General features: G+C 44.7%; 1 protein-coding gene across 2 annotated transcripts in view; it reads left to right on the top strand.

Annotated features, from left to right (window-relative positions):
- LOC147005046 (actin-related protein 3B-like) overlaps nt 1-19,451 on the top strand; it is a 48,451-nt gene extending 29,000 nt beyond the window's left edge. For both annotated transcript variants that reach the window (XM_085836138.1, XM_085836136.1), the window contains 3 exons: nt 17,443-17,568; nt 18,161-18,244; nt 18,961-19,451. In XM_085836138.1, coding sequence (XP_085692264.1) covers nt 17,443-17,568; nt 18,161-18,244; nt 18,961-19,056 — 306 coding nt within the window. In that variant the 3' untranslated portion in view covers nt 19,057-19,451. The remainder of the gene's footprint in view (nt 1-17,442; nt 17,569-18,160; nt 18,245-18,960) is intronic.
- The last annotated feature ends 1,133 nt before the right edge of the window (nt 19,452-20,584 follow it).

Below are 20,584 nucleotides of genomic sequence, written 5' to 3' on the forward strand. Positions count from 1 at the left end.
ACTTCTCCCTAGGAGAACCACTCCTCCACTGTGGGCTGTAGAGGCTTTAGCTTGCCTGGCCATCCAGTTTGTGACAGTAACTAGTGTACATGACCTTCGTTTGTGTGTATAAGAAGTTAATAGATATACAGGAGTTGTCTCAGGGTTTCTATTGCTGTGATAAACACTATGACCAGAAACAACCGGAGGGATGAACAGTGTTTGGCTTCTGTGTCCCAATCACAACCCATCATGTAGGAATGCCAGGGTATGTGCTCAAGGCAGGAATCTTCAGCCAGGAGTTGGTGCAGAGGCCATAGAGGGATGTTCCCTACTGGCTTGCTCCCCGTGGCTTACACAGCCTGTTTTCTTATAGCATCCAGGTTCACTAGCCTAGGGATGGCTCCACCCCCCAGAGACCTGGACCTTCGCATATCAAGGAAATGTACCACAGACTTAACCACAGGCCAATTTGGTGGGTGGGTGGGGGAGCATTTTTTAACAGGTTCTCTCTTTGGGTAGGCTGCTGGGTGGGTAGGGTGGCAGGGGGCAGGGTGCCAGGTCGGTATGGGGCTGCTAGTTGCTATTGTAGCATCGGAAGTGATAGAATTCAAGTCCCACTGAGCTGGGAAGGCTGAGGACAGTGGAGTTGGCCACACTATGTGTTGTTTTTAATGAAGCTTGAGCATTCTACTCTGGAGAGAGAGGAGAGTCAAAAGAGGCTGCCCCTCCTCTGTCTCCTGAGACATTCATTGCTGTAACTAGATTCTGACAGGAAATGGACCTTGGGGGTTCTTGTCTTTCTTAGGGCAGCAGCCATTGTGGCGCCTCAGTGAGTTTGACATTGTCTTGGGTTCTTTCAGGAAGCTGCCACTCCCTCCTTGGGCAGCCCTCGGGTCACTCTTCTTGCTCTGGCAGTGTTTGGTGGGCATCTCAGCTTCTACTACTACCACTAAGAAAGGGACTGCTTCCCGAAGCCAGGGTGTGATGAGAAAGTGGAATATTGAGAATTATGGATGCCCACTTGAAAAATATCCTGTGGCCTCAGTTTCACAGAGGCTAAATGTACAGACATATAGGTGTTTGAGTGTCTAAAGAAATTAGGTTAGAAGACACAATCTGTAGCACACATGGATGTCTTTCTGTGCATAGCCCAACACCTGCTGTCTGTAGGGGGTGCCTCTTGTTTTCATTTTTGTTCTGAGGCCCTCTCTTCTTCATTCTTGCCAGTGACCTAGGCCCCTTTCACAGTGGGGCAGCAATCAGTGGATCAGAACGATTGGACAACATGGTCTAGGACCAGGGAAACTCAGATTAGACAGGGGGAATAACACATTTGCTGGACCCTGATGGATTCCTGGATGGTAAAATGCCCTCTCCTAGGAGTGCGGATGTTATGTTCCTGATGTCATCCTCCTGTGTGCTTTCCCTCCAGTCTCACAGCTTTATCCAGACAGTAGAGAACTCATGGATGGAGTTTGCAGCAAGCTCCATGATATCCTGTTCAGCCCTAGAAGGTTATCTTTCTTCTTGTTTGGAGCCTTCTCCTTTCTTGAGTAATCCAGACTTGTGGGGCCAAGGCTGTTCTATTTTGCTCATTCAGCCTTGGTGATTTTCAGGGGGTTTCTTATGACCGAGTGGGTAAGAGGTGGCTCGCTTTAGACTGTGGAGTGACCCAAGACTTTGTTGGCCATCGAGCCAACATCTTGTCTAGGTTCTCAGGCAAGAAGAAAAACAACCAGTAAGAATAAAAGATGACTCTGAAGATTTGGACTGTTCGCTTAGCTTTATGGGGGTATGGTTGACATAAAAACGGTGTGTGTTTGTGGTGTGGACAGGTTGATTTGATGTATGCATCCACTGCAGAAACCATGTTAAGCTGACTAATTCATTCACTCGCCACCTCATAGCTTGCTATGAGTGTGCATGTGTTGAGAAGCCTAAGAGCCACTGACAGCAAATTCCATGTACAGTAGACCTCACTATCAGACAGCAGCTTGTGTCCTGTTCCACAGACCCTCACATAGCTGGGCCGGGGTTAGGGAGGAGGCATATTAAATGCATATTAAAAACATTTCTAGAGTTTGGCTAAGTTGACAGCTACTGTCAGCAGCTAGTCCATTCTTGGATTATCCGGTGTTTAGTATTTTGTCTGTTTTGCATGAAGGTGGACCAGTTATAATTGCTTTATCATGTAATTGGGTGTCTTTTTCTCTAGTGTGTGTGTTGTCTTGAGTGCTTACTGATACTAGCTGTATTGTTAAATTTAAGGAGATTTAATATGTATGTGGTGGTGTGCTTGTCTTTAGGAACTGATCAAAAAGCAGAAAATACTGAAATAATTAATAGGAACCACTGCAAGCTAAATGGCATTAAACGAACCATGCAGTTATGGTAACTGAAGGATGAGCAGCTTGCTTTTAATTAGAGGGATCAAGGCTTTGGGAAGGCACCTTCCAAGCCAGTCAGAGCTGGCCTCTCAGCAGGTGTGGAAGAGGCCTGCCTGGTATAGATTCCTGAGCACAGAGGCAGGGATCTAGGGGTGCATAAGGAATTCACCCTTCCTGAACCCTGGGTGCAGCAGGGCCGGAAGGAGGTGGCAGTATGAGACATCTGTCATCCTGCTTTGGCACTAAGTTGGAAGCTGGGAAAATATCCTACTTGTTCTATTGTCAAGAAGATGTGATTGCATCTTGATGTGCTCGAAGTTGGCTTTTTCTATAACTAGTGGCTTGAATTGGGTCTAGTATAGTAATTATCTTAGTGCTTGTAAGTCAGAACAGCAGGATGCAGGGTGAACAAGCTGTGTATATTATCTATTGATGTTGAGTAGGTATGATATCTTCAATAGATGAAACAGAAAATTAGAAAACATATCTACTAGTGGTGTTTTATCTTTGTCTCTCCTTTCTCTCCCTTCAGTACTAGGGATAGAATGCAGGTCATTGTAGGCAAGCACTCTGCTAGTGAGCTACATCTCAACCCAGCATCCTTTACAAATGTCCCTTTCCAGTGAAACCAAATGCAAGTTCAAGATGCAAGCAGACGGAAGGCAGTGGTTTAGATTTGGACAGGGTCACGGGTTTAACAGTTACAGAACGTTTAAACCTACCCACAACATTTAAATGTGCTTCCTGCTAATTTACTCCAAAACACTAAGATTTCTTTCCATCTTAGTGGGAAAGGAAGCCTGGTGTGAACAACTAGTCATGGCTGAATTCAGGTTTTTTTTTTTAATTTTTAATATTTTTATTACATATTTTCCTCAATTACATTTCCAATGCTATCCCAAACGTCCCCCATAGCGCCCCCCACTTCCCTACCCACCCATTCCCATTCTTTTGGCCCTGGCATTCCCCTATATTGGGGCATATAAAGTTTGCAAGTCCAATGGGCCTCTCTTTCCATTGATGGCCGACTAGGTCATCTTTCGATACATATGCAGCTAGAGACAAGAGCTCCTGGGTTCTGGTTAGTACATCATGTTGTTCCAACAATAGGGTTGCAGATCCCTTTAGCTCCTTGGGTACTTTCTCTAGCTTCTCCATTGGGAGCCCTGTGATACATCCAATAGCTGACTGTGAACATCCACTCCTGTGTTTGCTAGGCCCCGGCATCGTCTCACAAGAGACAGTTATATTTGGGTCCTTTCAGCAAAATCTTGCTAGTGTATGCAATGGTGTCAGCGTTTAGAAGCTGATTATGGGACGGATCCCTGGATACAGCAGTCTCTAAATGGTCCATCCTTTCATCACAGCTACGAACTTTGTCTCTGTAACTCCTTCCCTGGGTGTTTTGTTCCCAATTCTAAGAAGGTGCACAGTGTCCACACTTTGGTCTTCATTCTTCTTGAGTTTCATGCGTTTAGCAAATTGTATCTTATATCTTGGGTATCCTAAGTTTTGGGCTAATATCCACTTATCAGTGAATACATATTGTGTGAGTTCTTTTTTTTTTTTATATTTTTATTACATATTTTCCTCAATTACATTTCCAATACTATCCCAAAAGTCCCCCATAGCGCCCCCCACTTCCCTACACACCCATTCCCATTCTTTTGGCCCTGGCATTCCCCTATATTGGGGCATATAAAGTTTGCAAGTCCAATGGGCCTCTCTTTCCATTGATGGCCGACTAGGCCATCTTTCGATACATATGCAGCTAGAGACAAGAGCTCCAGGGTTCTGGTTAGTACATCATGTTGTTCCAACAATAGGGTTGCAGATCCCTTTAGCTCCTTGGGTACTTTCTCTAGCTTCTCCATTGGGAGCCCTGTGATACATCCAATAGCTGACTGTGAACATCCACTCCTGTGTTTGCTAGGCCCCGGCATCATCTCACAAGCGACAGCTATATTTGGGTCCTTTCAGCAAAATCTTGCTAGTGTATGCAATGGTGTCAGCGTTTAGAAGCTGATTATGGGACGGATCCCTGGATACAGCAGTCTCTAAATGGTCCATCCTTTCATCACAGCTATGAACTTTGTCTCTGTAACTCCTTCCCTGGGTGTTTTGTTCCCAATTCTAAGAAGGTGCACAGTGTCCACACTTTGGTCTTCATTCTTCTTGAGTTTCATGCGTTTATCAAATTGTATCTTATATCTTGGGTATCCTAAGTTTTGGGCTAATATCCACTTATCAATGAATACATATTGTGTGAGTTCTTTTGTGATTGTGTTACTTCACTCAAGATGATGCCCTCCAGGTCCATCCATTTGGCTAGGAATTTCATAAATTCATTCTTTTTAATAGCTGAGTAGTACTCCATTGTGTAAATGTACCATAATTTCTGTATCCATTCCTCTGTTGAGGGACATCTGGGTTCTTTCCAGCTTCTGGCTATTATAAATAGGGCTGCTATGAACATAGTGGAGCATGTGTCCTTTTTACCGGTTGGGACATCTTCTGGATATATGCCCAGGAGAGGTATTGCTGGATCCTCCGGTAGTACTATGTCCAATTTTCTGAGGAACCGCCAGACTGATTTCCAGAGTGGTTGTACAAGCTTGCAATCCCACCAACAATGGAGGAGTGTTCCTCTTTCTCCACATCCTCGCCAGCATCTGCTGTCACCTGAATTTTTGATCTTAGCCATTCTGACTGGTGTGAGGTGGAATCTCAGGGTTGTTTTGATTTGCATTTCCCTGATGATTAAGGATGTTGAACATTTTTTCAGGTGCTTCTCTGCCATTCGGTATTCCTCAGGTGAGAATTCTTTGTTCAGTTCTGAGCCCCATTTTTTAATGGGGTTATTTGACTTTCTGGAGTCCACCTTTTGAGTTCTTTATATATATTGGATATTAGTCCCTTATCTGATTTAGGATAGGTGAAGATCCTTTCCCAATCTGTTGGTGGTTTTTTTGTCTTATTGATGGTGTCTTTAGCCTTGCAGAAGCTTTGTAGTTTCATGAGGTCCCACTTGTCAATTCTCGATCTTACAGCACAAGCCATTACTGTTCTATTCAGGAATTTTTCCCCTGTGCCCATATCTTCAAGGCTTTTCCCCACTTTCTCCTCTATAAATTTCAGTGTCTCTGGTTTTATGTGAAGTTCCTTGATCCACTTAGACTTGACCTTAGAACAAGGAGATAGGAATGGATCGATTCGCATTCTTCTACATGTTAACAACCAGTTGTGCCAGCACCATTTGTTGAAAATGCTGTCTTTCTTCCACTGGATGTTTTTAGCTCCCTTGTCGAAGATCAAGTGACCGTAGGTGTGTGGGTTCATTTCTGGGTCTTCAATTCTATTCCATTGGTCTATTTGTCTGTCACTATACCAGTACCATGCAGTTTTTATCACAATTGCTCTGTAGTAGAGCTTTAGGTCCGGCATGGTGATTCCACCAGAGGTTCTTTTATCCTTGAGAAGAGTTTTTGCTATCCTAGGTTTTTTGTTATTCCAGATGAATTTGCAGATTGCACTTTCTAATTCGTTGAAGAATTGATTTGGAATTTTGATGGGGATTGCATTGAATCTGTAGATTGCTTTTGGCAAGATAGCCATTTTTACAATGTTGATCCTGCCAATCCATGAGCATGGGAGATCTTTCCATCTTCTGAGATCTTCTAGAATTTCTTTCTTCAGAGACTTGAAGTTTTTATTATACAGATCTTTCACTTCCTTAGTTAGAGTCACGCCAAGATATTTAATATTATTTGTGACTATTGAGAAGGGTGTTGTTTCCCTAATTTCTTTCTCAGCCTGTTTATTCTTTGTGTAGAGAAAGGCCATTGATTTGTTTGAGTTAATTTTATATCCAGCTACTTCACCGAAGCTGTTTATCAGGCTTAGGAGTTCTCTGGTGGAATTTTTAGGGTCACTTGTATATACTATCATATCATCTGCAAAGAGTGATATTTTGACTTCATCTTTTCCAATTTGTATCCCTTTGATCTCCTTTTGTTGTCGAATTGCTCTGGCTAGGACTTCAAGTACAATGTTGAATAGGTATGGAGAAAGTGGACAGCCTTGTCTAGTCCCTGATTTTAGAGGGATTGCTTCAAGCTTCTGACCATTTACTTTGATGTTGGCTACTGGTTTGCTGTAGATTGCTTTTATCATGTTTAGGTATGGGCCTTGAATTCCTGATCTTTCCAAGACTTTTATCATGAATGGGTGTTGGATCTTGTCATATGCTTTTTCCGCATCTAACGAGATGACCATGTGGTTTTTGTCTTTGAGTTTGTTTATATACTGGATTACGTTGATGGATTTCCGTATATTGAACCATCCCTGCATCCCTGGGATGAAACCTACTTGGTCAGGATGGATGATTGGTGTTCTTGGATTCGGTTAGCAAGAACTTTATTGAGGATTTTTGCATCAATATTCATAAGGGATATTGGTCTGAAGTTTTCTATCTTTGTTGGGTCTTTTTGTGGTTTAGGTATCAGAGTAATTGTGGCTTCATAGAATGAGTTGGGTAGAGTACCTTCTGTTTCTATTTTGTGGAATAGTTTGTGAAGAACTGGGATTAGATCTTCTTTGAAGGTCTGATAGAACTCTGCACTAAACCCATCTGGTCCTGGGCTTTTTTTAGTTGGGAGACTATTAATGACTGCTTCTATTTTTTTGGGGGATATAGGGCTGTTTAGATCATTAACCTGATCTTGATTCAACTTTGGTACCTGGTATCTGTCTAGGAACTTCTCCATTTCATCCAGGTTCTCCAGTTTTGTTGAGTATAGCCTTTGGTAGAAGGATCTGATGGTGTTTTGGATGTCTTCAGGATCTGTTGTTATGTCTCCTTTTTCATTTCTGATTTTGTTAATTAGGATGCTTTCCCTGTGCCCTCTAGTGAGTCTGGCTAAGGGTTTATCTATCTTGTTGATTTTCTCAAAGAACCAGCTCCTTGATTGGTTGATTCTTTGAATAGTTCTTCTTGTTTCCACTTGGTTGATTTCGCCCCTGAGTTTGATTATTTCCTGCCGTCTACTCCTCTTGGGTGAATTTGCTTCCTTTTGTTCTAGTGCTTTTAGGTATGTTGTCAAGCTGCTAATGTGTGCTCTCTCTAGTTTCCTTTTGGAGGCACTCAGAGCTATGAGTTTTCCTCTTAGAAATGCTTTCATTGCGTCCCATAAGTTTGGGTATGTTGTGGCTTCATTTTCATTGAACTCTAAAAAGTCCTTAATTTCTTTCTTTATTCCTTCCTTGACCAAGGTATCATTGAGAAGAGTGTTGTTCAGTTTCCACGTGAAGGTTGGCTTTCGATTATTTATTTTGTTATTGAAGATCAGCCTTAGTCCATGGTGATCTGATAGGATGCATGGGGCAATTTCAATATTTTTGTATCTGTTGAGGCCTGTTTTATGACCAATTATGTGGTCAATTTTGGAGAAGGTACCATGAGGTGCTGAGAAGAAGGTATATCCTTTTGTTTTAGGATAGAATGTTCTGTAGATATCTGCCAGATCCATTTGATTCATAATTTCTCTTAGTTTCTCTGTGTCCCTGTTTAGTTTCTGTTTCCATGATCTGTCCATTGGTGAAGTGGTGTGTTGAAGTCTCCCACTATTATTGTATGAGGTGCAATGTGTGCTTTGAGATTTACTAAAGTTTCTTTAATGAATGTGGCTGCCTTTGTATTTGGAGCATAGATATTCAGGATTGATAGTTCCTCTTGGAGGATTTTACCTTTGATGAGTATGAAGTGTCCCTCCCTGTCTTTTTTAATGACTTTGGGTTGGAAGTCAATCTTATCAGATATTAGAATGGCTACTCCAGCTTGTTTCTTCATACCATTTGCTTGGAAAATTGTTTTCCAGCCTTTCATTCTGAGGTAGTGTCTATCTTTTTCTCTGAGATGAGTTTCCTGTAAGCAGCAAAATGTTGGGTCTTGTTTGTGTAGCCAGTTTGTTAGTCTATGTCTTTTTATCGGGGAGTTGAGTCCATTGATATTAAGAGATATTAAGGAAAAGTAATTGTTGTTTCCTGTTATTTTTGTTGTTAAAGTTGGCATTCTGTTCTTGTGGCTGTCTTCTTTTAGGTTTGTTGAGGGATTATCTTCTTGTTGTTTCTAGGGCGTGGTTCCTGTCCTTGTATTGGTTTTTTTCTGTTATTATCCTTTGAAGGGCTGGATTCGTGGAGAGATAATGTGTGAATTTGGTTTTGTCGTGGAATAGTTTGGTTTCTCCATCTATGTTAATTGAGAGTTTGGCTGGGTATAGTAGCCTGGGCTGGAATTTGTGTTCTTTTAGTGTCTGTATAACATCCGTCCAGGATCTTCTGGCTTTCATAGTCTCTGGTGAGAAATCTGGTGTAATTCTGATAGGCTTGCCTTTATATGTTACTTGGCCTTTTTCTCTTACTGCTTTTAGTATTCTATCTTTATTTAGAGCATTTGTTGTTCTGATTATTATGTGTCAGGAGGTATTTCTTTTCTGGTCCAGTCTATTTGGAGTTCTGTAGGCTTTTTGTATGTTCATGGACATCTCTTTCTTTAGACTTGGGAAGTTTTCTTCTATAATTTTGTTGAAGATGTTTGCTGGTCCTTTGAGTTGAAAATCTTCATTCTCATCCACTCCTATTATCCGTAGGTTTGGTCTTCTCATTGTGTCCTGTATTTCTTGGATGTTTTGAGTTAGGATCTTTTTGCATTTTACATTTTCCTTGATTGTTGTGCTGATGTTCTCTATGGAATCTTCTGCACCTGAGATTCTCTCTTCCATCTCTTGTATTCTGTTACTGATGCTGGTATCTATGGTTCCAGATTTCTTTCCTAGGGTTTCTATCTCCAGTGTTGCCTCATTTTGGGTTTTCTTTATTGTGTCTATTTCCCTTTTTAGGTCTAGTATGGTTTTGTTCATTTCCATCATCTGTTTGGATGTGTTTTCCTGTTTTTCATTAAGGACTTCTACGTGTTTGATTAGGTTATCCTGTTTTTCTTTAAGGATTTGAAACTCTTTAGCTGTGTTCTCCTGCAATTCTTTAAGGGATTTTTGTTCTTCCTCTTTAATGTCTTCTACCTGTTTACCAGTGTTCCTTTGTATTTCTTTAAGTGTGTTATTAAAGTCCTTCTTGAAGTCCTCTACCATCATCAGGAGATATGCTTTTAGATCCGTGTCTTGCTTTTCCGGTGTGTTGGGGTGCCCTGGACTGGGCGAAGTGGGAGTGCTGGGTTCTGATGATGGTGAGTGGTCTTGGTTTCTGTTAGTAAGATTATTACGTTTACCTTTCGCCATCTGGTAATCTCTGGGGTTAGTTGTTGTCGTTGTCACTGTTTAAAGATTGGAGCAGAAGCTGTGTTCCACTCACCAGCAGTCTCAAAATCCTGCGGCGGGGGTCGTGGGTAGCTGGCAGTACTCCGGTGCTGGTCCAGCCGGAAGAGGCCTGTGGTCCTACTCAGGCCGGTTTTCTGCTTCCCTAACTAATGCAGTCTCAGGTCCCGCCAGCAATTGGATTGGAGCAGAAGCTGTGTTCCACTCTCCAGAAGTCTTAAGATCCTGTGGCAGGTGTTGTGGGTAGCTGGCGAGTGTCAGCCGACCCTGCGCCCTCGCTACCCCGGTGCTTTTCTGACCGGAAGAGGCTTGTGGCCCTATGTAGGCCGGATTTCTCTCTCCCCAACCAGAGCAGTCTCAGGTCCCGCGTGATTGGACTGGAGCAGAAGCTGTGTTCCACTCACCAGCAGTCTCAAAATCCTGTGGCGGGGGTCGTGGGTAGCTGGCGGGTGTCAGCCGACCCTGCGCTCTAGCTACCCTGGTGCTGATCCGGCCGGATGAGGCCTGTGGCCCTACTCTCGAATTCAGGTATTTTAATGCAGGGGTAGGATGATAAGTGATAAGTTCTCTCACGATGCCCCGCCGGGGTGTCTGCTGGCTGCTCGCTAGGCTCAGCACAGGCGCTCAGGAAGCAGGGATTCAGTGGCATCTAGTGAGGTGAGCATAAGGACGGATGGGCACCCGGTTTGAGCCCAGTTTGGTGCCTCAGGGGCTTCCTGGAGCTAATGCTCCCCATGGGGTTGTACCACAGTGGATGTGGCTGCAGTTTTGGCATCCAGGGCAGTGCCAGTTCTGGCCAAATGTGGCTGCTGCATCCTTCAAATGTGGTTGCAACAAGAAGGCATATAAAATTTTGTTTAATTTAAATTGATACAGATATAAATAGAAATATTGGACTAAGGGCTACACTGTGGGACAGCTCAGACTGGTGTCCCCCAGGCTGGTGTGATCTGCTCAGAACAGGGAACACAAAGATGGGAACTAAAATATCACCTTTGAGAAGTGGTGACACACACCTTTAATCCTGGCTCTCAGTAAGGAGAGGCCAGCAGATCTCTGAGTTCCAGGCCAGTCTGGTCTACAGAGTAGGTTCTGAGACAGCCAGGGCTACAAAGAGAAATTGCCTTGGAAAACAAAAACAAAAACAAAAAACGAGAGCTGGCTTGCTAGTTAAGAACATGTATTACACAGGATCCAGCACCCACACTGGGTACTCATAACAGTGTGTACCCCAGATCCAGGGTTCCAATGCCCTCTTTTGGCCTCTGCAGGCACCAGTACATATGTGTAACATGCACATACAGAAATGTGCACATGCATACACATAACTAAAAAAGTAAAATAAATCTTTAAGGAGAAGAGTGTTTGCAGAGCCAGGAGCAGAGTGTGCTGTGGGTGGGAAGGGACTCAGCATCCCTGGGCCTGATATTTATATACACAGTAGTGATTGAGAAGCCTGAGGCTTGCCCAAAGCCAGATCACGTGGGACCTGAAGGAGACGGGTGTGCCACTGTGTGCTGGCTGGGATTCTCAGGGAAGACATGGCCTTGCACAGAGGTAGAGATTGAGTTTGTCCCGAGGGCCACTGAGGACTTTGGAAGGATACGCAGTGACTCCAGTGGAGAAAAATGACTGTGTCATCACCTGCAGCAGTGTGTCACCTCTGTTAGCTACACCTGGGTTCCTGTGTGCTTCAGTCACAAGGTGTGATAGTGTGACAGTTCAACACACACAATCACCCTCAAAGTCAAGTCTCAGAGCACTGGAAGACAACTGTCCCTGGCCTGCCTGGTCACTGTCCCCACAGGATCAGAGGCCAAAGGAATGCAAATGAAGGAAAAAGAAGTCATGTAAGTGATTCCTGCAGATTCCTGCAGCCCCTAGAGCCAGCCTGAACATTTGCTTGGATTTCAAAAGTGGCATGGTTGAGTGTCTCACAGTTAGGGGTTTTCTCAAATGTGCACTTTTAGTTGTCAGCTGAGCCTGTAGCTGCTGTGACATCTAAACTGCAAGAGAGGAGAGGCAGCCTGTCTTGAAGCGTGCTTCTTTTTTCCTGGCCTGTGCTGGTTTGCAAGCGTCCTCCTTTTCTCCTGTGTTGTGAGGAGATTGGACCTAGGGCCTTGTATATGCTAGGCAAGTTTGGTAGTGCCGCTGAGCTGCGTTCCAGTCCCTTCACATTGTTTTTGAGACAAGCGAAGCTGCTAAAGGTGGCCTCAGACTTGCTCTTTGGCCCAGGCAGGTCTTGAGCTTTCAATCCTTTTCCCTCAGATTCCAGAGTAGCTTGGATTACAGTCCTGCAAGACCAGGTCTTGCCTGAGTGGTTAACACTGTACCTGCAGTTACACATGATGGCGCACAGGTGGCGCCATGTGTCTGTCAAACTGAATTCAAAGTCAAGTGTGAGCTGAGCTGCACTGAAGTTCCAGGAGCAGGAAGTATGGTTGCTTTTGATGTTGTGATACTTTTTTGAACAGGTATTGGAAATGAGACTTAGTGCTTGCACTTGGCCAGCCGCTTACCCCCGAGCCATACCCCCAGTCCATATTATATATTGACAATGAACTTGCTGGTGGTAAAGCTTTTTATTTTAAATCTTTCTGACTTATACTTCAGAAGGCTGACAGGTTGTGTGTATCTAATGTTGTGTCATGGCATTTTCTACCAGCAGAAAGAGGGCACACTTTGCAAAGGTGACTTAAAATGGAGACTTTTGGTAGGGAGGTAATTTTAGAAGGGCTCTTGAAAAAAATATCTAGACAAGACAGTGGGTTTCATGAACACTTGACACCCTCACACTGTGCAAAGGGACACAGCAGATGCATCCCGAGCCACTTGGGGAGCAGGGAAGCAGAGGGAGGGGGTGGCCAAAGTATTAGGATGTAAAAATGGACGTCTTCATAAGAAGTTTAGACTCTGTAGGTGGGCAAAGGCCTTATCTCTAATTAAACTGCACATTCAATTTGGTAAACTTCAGGTGTGCCAGAAATGTGTGTAAGAAAGCAGATGTCGCTTGTATCCCTGATTATCAGTTATTGACCATCAGTTATTGATCATCAGTTATCGATTATCAGTTATCGATTATCAGTTATTGCTGAGCTTTTCTTGCGGCTCTGAGTTAGAAGAAGGAGGATGGATGTGTCCCGTCATGGTTCTATCTGTGTCCTGAGTGTTCACTCAGCAGTGTTGTAAAAACGTCCTTAATAGAGCAAACTCTCCAGAAACATCATCCTTCATGAAGTTGGTTCAGTGCTGACCCTTCCCTGTGTTTGAGTACTTAGTGTTTTTCTGAACTTACATCCCGTTTTTTCTTTACTTTGTTATGTTTTAGGGCATATGCTAGCCTGAGGCTGGCTCTAGGGGCCGCCTCTCCTTCAGATATTTTGGAGTTGGGTGGTTCTACTTTGAGAACCTGCTGACTGGAGAAGGTCTGATCCCTTCCTGACTAAGATGCTTTCTGACCTCTCCAGGCCTGTGACTACATTTAGATTTTCAATGGCAGTGTTAAGTGGTTTGCAGAGTTCCTGGGTATCCAGCAGGTTCTGATGGAGTGAGGTGATTGTTAGTGAGAGATGCTTGCTTTCTGTCGGGCTTCCTGTAGAGAGACACACTGAGCTCTGCTCCTGCTGAGAGCTTCTGAGGAAGCTGTCTGTATCTCTCTGTCTTCATGGTCAGGAGCGGCTGCTCCAGAGCAGACAGCTGTGTAGCAGCCAAGTCACCTGTGGGCAGCATGAGGCCTGGGTCCCTAGTTTCTTGGCCTTTCTTGCTTGGAGAAGACTCACATAGGGATGTTGTGATGTCAGAGGTTAGTCAGCTGATGTAACTGCAGAGTGCCTGTAAAGGCACACAGCAGTATTTGGCACTTAGCAAATATGTGCAGGGCTAGGTAGTTCAGTTTCTAAGTAAGCATATGTTTTCCTGTTCTCCCAAGCTCTGAGTTATGCAGGTCTACAGCACTGAGATCTTACAGCACTGCAGAGTACTAGGGTATTCTGGTGATCATTTACTTCATTCCCTAGTGGATTATTATTATTTTTTAATTAAGAAATCCATTGCAAAGACATGACAAGTAATTGTAAAATTGAGCTGGGTCTTGGACTGGAGGGGAAAAAGGATGTAAAAGTTATTAAAAGGCAAAGAAACAAGATATTGAAGAAGCAGTACTTATGAATGCAGCTTTGAAGATGGCCACTGCAATGTGGGACAGTTTTAGTGTGCACACACCTAAAATGTTTAGGAGGAAGCATGATGCTCTCAGGTGGTTAGACAAAGTTGAGGATAAGAGGGATGGTGACTGACCTAGTGTCCTTGGAAGAGCCACCTGTTACTGCCCGCGCTTTTGTTCCCCCTGGTAAGAACACGCTCAGGGCAACCGGAATCTTCTGCGGCATAAGCTTTATTGCTTACCCCTTCAGGAGCCAGTGGAGAAGAGAGCCAGAGAGAGAGAGAGAGATAGAGAGATTGATAGAATGGCGGAAACCTGTCCCTTTTATGGAGGACTGTCCTCCGCCTCGGACGTGTAGCTCCCTGATTGGCTGCAGCCCATCGGCCAGAGTTGTCGTCACGGGGAAGGCAGAGCACATGGGGTGGGAAATTACCCAGGCGCATGCACAGATGGTTTGATTACATGGGTGCCAGTGCCATCAGCGCCATCTTGTAATGGCGAATGTGAGGGCGGCTCCTTACAACCTGTGTTACAGGAAGGGACCGTGACCGACTCAGTGTCTTTTGACCGACATAGTGTCTTTCACTAGCTTGGTGAAGATGAACTATTGAGATGGTTACCAGACCATATGCGTGTCCCCAGCCCCAATAGTGATCCTTTATGAAGAAGGTAGAATCATTATTAAATTCAGCTATTGCACCAAGATCTTCTATGTGACCTGAATTGCATTTTAAGTCCCATTCTGTGTTTGATCAGTTTTCTGCCTCAACAAACCAGTTCACAAACAAGCCTGTGGGCCTTCCTCATCCAGATGACTGCTCACAGGGTGACTCACTAGGAAGACTCAGGGGGAGTAAGGAAAACCAGTGGGTTCTCAAAATGTGGTACTTCTCAGGTGACCCATCACCATTATCACCATACTTCTTGCTGCTTTCAGGGACTTCATTTTCCTAAGCTTCACTCTTGCTGTAATATTGACCCACACATTTACACACGATGCACTTTGTACAACTAAATGCCCTTAGAGACTTCTATGCCTGTGCCCTGTGACAGCCAGGGGAGCACTGTGACAGCCAGGGGAGCACTGTGAGAGCCACGGGAGCATTGTGACAGCCAGGGGAGCAATGTGACAGCCAGAGAGTACTGTGTCAGCCAGGGGAGCACTGTGACAACCAGATAGTACTGTGTCAGCCAGGGGAGCACTGTGACAGCCAGGGGAGCACTGTGACAGCCAGGGGAGCACTGTGACAGCCAGGGGAGCACTGTGACAGCCAGGGGAGCACTGTGTTGGTCAGGGATACAGCCTCTTCCCTTAGCAAGCACTATCACTGGGAAAAGGCACTAAACTCCTAAAGTTGCATTGGGCAGACCATGGGCCACACTGGGAACATTCTCTGGCACAAGAAAGGGCTCATACCTCTAAATCTAAAGATTCTTAAAGGGGCCTATGACTTTGAAAAAGTTTTAAAAATGTAAAAATCACATTTTAAGATATGAACTTCCTGTCATTCTAGAGAAAGACATTTTAGAAACAATATTTGGGACCTACTAACAACATTCATTTCATGTTTTCCAAGAAAATGAACCGTGCTTGCTTTATACATTTAAAAAAGTGAAAGACTGGGTTGGGGAGATGCCTCAGTGGGTAAAAGGACTTGCTGTATATATGTAAGTAACCCAGGTTAGGGTGGCAATCTGCATCCATAACCCAGGTTAGGGTGGCAGTCTGTCTGTGATCTTAGTCTCCTCAGATGAGGTAGGAGGCAGATAGGAGACTCCCTGGAAAGTCATGGGGCAGCCATCCTGAGGTATAGAGTGAACAAGAGTGTGGGTTTCTTGTAGGCTTTCCTAAGGCTATGGGTAGGCTATTAGAGCTGAAATTTCTACATAAACTCATGTTAGAGCTGGACTATGTATCAAGGCAGAAGACTAGATCTGAGATGGCTTTACAGGACTCTGCTCTTCTGCCTCTGTCTCTACTGCCTGCTCTACATATCTCACCTCAGCAGCTGTGGTTCTCAGTTTGGCCATCTCTCACTGGCAGCGAGCAGTAATGAGTGGAACAGACCCAGCCTAACCTGGGCTCTCTGGCCTGGATCTGTGTGATTTTGCTTTCCCATAAACTTGTGAGGGATTGGCTGGCTGATGGGGTGCCTGGCATCCAGAAAGGCAGTGTGGGAACTCATGGATCCTTGAAGGATGGTTTTTATTTTCTTTATAGTTTTCTCAAATGATATTTTCTGTCAGAAAGTTAAATGAGGGCAATTTCACTTTCATTGTCCTAAATAATATTCTGTAGCCTGAGAGAATAGAGCTGCCTTTCATTGTAACAGTCAGTCAGTTTCATGATTCTCATCCTGCCTCACCCACCAGACGTCTGGTGTGGTCGCATGATAGAGGCTGGAGCGATCATGGGGCTGTGGGCAGAGGGAGGAGCCATTTGAAAATGTCCCCAGGGGATTTGAATATGCTTCCTTTCAGCATTGCAGCTCTGAAGGATTCCAGTAGGAGGGAAGACCCTGTTGGCTATTATATACAGCCTGTGGGTCAGTTAATGTGGATTTTCTGGCTTCTTGGCTCTTGTCAGGGTTCTGCCCGGGGCATGGGGAGCGTGGGCATGAATTGCTATGTGTTTTCAGTTGCTTACAGTGTAGGAAGTACCAGGGAAATGTTTAGTATTGTGCTGTCACAAAATATATATATATATAATGTACGCCTTTTGGCTAGCGAAAGGTCTCAGGTGAGGGATTCAAGGGGGGCAGTTATTAATGCCATGTAGAATCAGACATGTTGGAGACTCTGAGGAGTTCAGACCCTAGTGACAGAGACAGATAGCATGGTAGAGCTCTGAGGAGAGTCAGCCCACAACGCAGGAGTGCCACCCTTAAAGAAAGCAGGAGCCCATCCTAGAGCCCACTTTAGGGGACCACAGCCAGAAATGCAGATTGGGGTCACCCCAGATTCCATGTTCCAATGTGGAAGCATTTTCAGAGTTTTACAGGATGAAGAAAGTTATAGGTCAAAACAAGTTCAAATGCATTGGTGGGCATGTAAGAGAGGCAACTAGAGCAAGATGGGGGAGCCTTTCTGTAGGCCCCAAATGCTATTCGTAGACTGTCTTAACTTTTGGTTTGGCGGAAACTCGGGATCTTCTAGGCTGATAGCTTACTAAGGCTTTTATACATTAGTCAAAGGATGTTTGTTCTGACACAGAGGTGGACAAGGAATGGCTATTCAGGGGCTAAAGCTAGCCTAAGATAGGCAATTTGCTTCTCGAGCTGCAAGTCCCAGCCTCCCCATATCTCTGCAGTTTGTAACCAGTCTTTGCAAACACAGCAAACCTGTGCTTTCTGGCTGGTGGTGTCAGCTGAAGGATTCCAGGGGACTCAGTGCAGGGAAGAGGAGAGGGTGTGGGAGAGTTGCTGCAGGCAGCCCAGCAGCAGTCTGCCTTCAACTCCGACAGGGGGCGCTCATGCTGCACAGTGTGTTACTTACATAAGTCATCCTGCTGTAGGCAGAGACTGGACCATCACAGGCACTCAGTCTCACCCAAGGCTGTGCACTGTTCACTTTGGTCTTTCAGAACGTCGTTCTTTCTGGAGGCTCCACAATGTTCAGAGATTTTGGACGTCGTCTGCAGAGAGATTTGAAAAGAGTGGTGGACGCCAGGTTAAAGCTGAGCCAAGAGCTCAGTGGAGGCAGGATAAAGGTAGGAGGCTGTGTGCCAGCCGCTGTGGGGGTAGAGCCAAGCTTCACTGGGGGGTGGGTAGCCGAGGGTTGATGCTGGAATTCATGGGAGGTCGTCCTTAAAACCACCTGGGTCAGTCAGGCATCAATGTGTGTGACCAGGGTGGTGCAGAGACAAGATGGGCTAGTGGTGAGGAAATGTTCTCATTAAATGGAAAAAAAACTGCTGTGCGTGGGGAGCCAGGCCATGCTCATCCAAGACCACAGCTCTGAGCTGCTGGGTGCTGTCTGGGCTTCTCCCTGAGGTGGGCTTTGGTGGGGAAGAGAACCTACGGCAGTGAAGGTGCCCGGTGCAGTGTTTGTTTTGTTATAGTGTTTGGGGGTTCACTTTGTTACTGGCCTTGCTACACCCTGTGATTTGTTTGAGGGAAGCTATTGGTTTGATTAATTGTGTGTTTTAGTATTGGAAGAAGGGGTCTCCTGAATCTGTGGGCTGGGCCTATAGCATGACTGAGGCCGTCACCGGAGGAGTCACTGTCTATCATGGACACACTGCTTGGAGGATGCACTGTGCAGACTAAATGCAGACTAAATGCAGTTGCTTTCTTTTTCAGCCTAAGCCTGTGGAGGTGCAGGTGATCACTCACCACATGCAGCGCTATGCCGTGTGGTTTGGAGGCTCAATGCTGGCCTCAACTGTAAGTCCCTGATCTCTTGTCATTTGTGCTTTCCTATTGAGTTTGGATAAGTATTGTCTACAAATGTGAAATAGCATGTGTTCTGTTTGCATGGCTTTAAATATGCAAAACAAATTCTACTTGATATAAAAATATTTTAGTCACTTAAATTGTATGCTTTATTAACAAACACGGTGGTGGCACATGCCTTTAATCCCAGCATTTAGGAGGCAGAGGCCAGCCTGGTCTACACAGTGAGTTACAGGACAGTCAGGGCTACATAGAGAAACCCTGCCTTGAAAAGAACAGCAACCAAAAACAGAACAAAACAAACAAACAAACAAACAAAACACCCCACTACTACCACCACCACCACCAAAAACCAAAAAAAAAAAAAAAACCAAAAAAATCCACCCTGCTCATTGTCCCTTCCATGTGGTTATTTTATTTATTAATATTCCCCCCACCCCCAGAGTTTGTTAGCAGCCATTTTTAGTTCAGGTTGACACATTTTTGATCCCAGTAAGGGAAACTAAGTAGATTTGTTGTTGCTTTGTAAAGTTGGGAATTGCTGAGTGAATTTTAAAAAGCGAAGTCAAGTTCTGCCTGGTTTGTTATCAGATCAGGTGTGGTACCATGATTGGCAGAGACCCTTGGATAAGTCCCTCCCATTTGCTCAATGTTTTCCTCTTCCCACCTGCTCATCTTCTTCCTCTTTCTGGCTGCTCCTCCTGCAGCCGGAGTTCTTTCAGGTCTGTCACACCAAGAAGGACTATGAGGAATATGGGCCAAGCATCTGCCGTCACAACCCGGTCTTTGGAGTCATGTCCTAGTGTCTGCATAGGAGCGATTGTCTGACAGTGTCCTGTTGGGGAATAAGTGTCCTTCAGAACCCAGAGCAGCCACGGCTCCTGTACATAGCAGTGTGGAATGGGTGTGTGAGCAGCGTGCTTTCATCACCTGTGGGGCCGGGCACAGTCTTCCCAGTAAAGCCATTTATCCGGTATGACTGTTCGTGGTCCTCCTCCCAGCCCCTCCCCTCCTGCCCCTCCCACTCTCTCTCCTTTCTACCCGAGCTTCTAGTCAAGTGTAGCTCTGAAGGAATCCATGCAACTGTAGAAGCTACTAGAGGATGCAGTGGATTCTCCAGGAAAGACTGTAAGGTGGGGGAACCCTGGCCTTCCCAGCCTATTTTTGTAAATAAAATGTTATAAACTTGAAATACAAATTGATGTTTATATTTCCTATCATTTTGTATTTTATGGTATTTGGTATAACCAGCTAATGCTAAGCATGAGTAGTCACAGAGTTCATGGATGTCAGAGTTCTGTAATAAAGTACTTGATTGTGAGGCATGTTCTGATGTGTGTACAGGCTTTATGCCACGTCTGCTGGGAAGTGATTACATGTTGTTGGGGTGGTGTGACATCTGAGCACCAACCGCTGTTGAGTGAGAGTTGGTACAGATGTATCTAACTTCCTGGAGCTGCTTTATAGAAGACAATGGTTTAATGTTGTTGAGTGCGGGATGAAATACTATTGCACTGTTGTAATAAAGGCTGCTAGAATCTTTATAACTGTTCCTTGTGGTCACTTTTGCCTCCCCATCCATTCAGAGAACCTCAGACTCTATAGGTTTGCAGACAACTGATGATTGATTGTGTGTGTGTGTGTGTGTGTGTGTGTGTGTTTGTCTTAAACGTGCCATCAAGCCTGGGTGGACAGCCTGCCTGTTGTGTTTGGACGGTGGTGTGGACATCCTTGGGGTGTCCAGGCTGCTTTCTTAGGAAGCATTCAGTGCTCTGATGTCTGCTGAGTGACCCCTCACTCAAGTGTAGGTTAGTAGATCCAAAGCTCTCCCTTCTCCCGGAATCCTTGTTACTTTAAAAAATGTTGTTAGGGCTGGTGAGATGGCTCAGTGGGTAAGAGCACCCGACTGCTCTTCCAAAGGTCCAGAGTTCAAATCCCAGCAACCACATGTTGGCTAACAACCATCCGTAACGAGATCTGGCGCCCTCTTCTGGAGTGTCTGAAGACAGTTACAGTGTACTTACATATAATAAATAAATAAAAAAAAATTGTTGTTATAGTCCTCCAAGTTGTGAGGCATGTTTTTCTCTCAGACACAAGTTTATTTTGGAAACTTGAGCTTTGAGGCCTCCTATCTCTCCACATTTGATTCTTCCTGTCAGTAATTCACAGCCATCCTGAATCTGAGAATAGTCAATGATTCTGCGAACCAGAGAGACTACCTCCAGGGAACTGTAAATAATTAAAAAAAAATTAGTTAGTGTGTGTGTTTACACACACGTATGGTCTGTATTTATGTGTGTGTGGTGTATATATCTGTGTGTATATGTG

Source organism: Mus caroli, unplaced genomic scaffold (genome assembly GCF_978045245.1).
Source record: "Mus caroli unplaced genomic scaffold, Mus_caroli_1 scaffold_4, whole genome shotgun sequence".
Classification (NCBI taxonomy): Eukaryota; Metazoa; Chordata; class Mammalia; order Rodentia; family Muridae; genus Mus; species Mus caroli.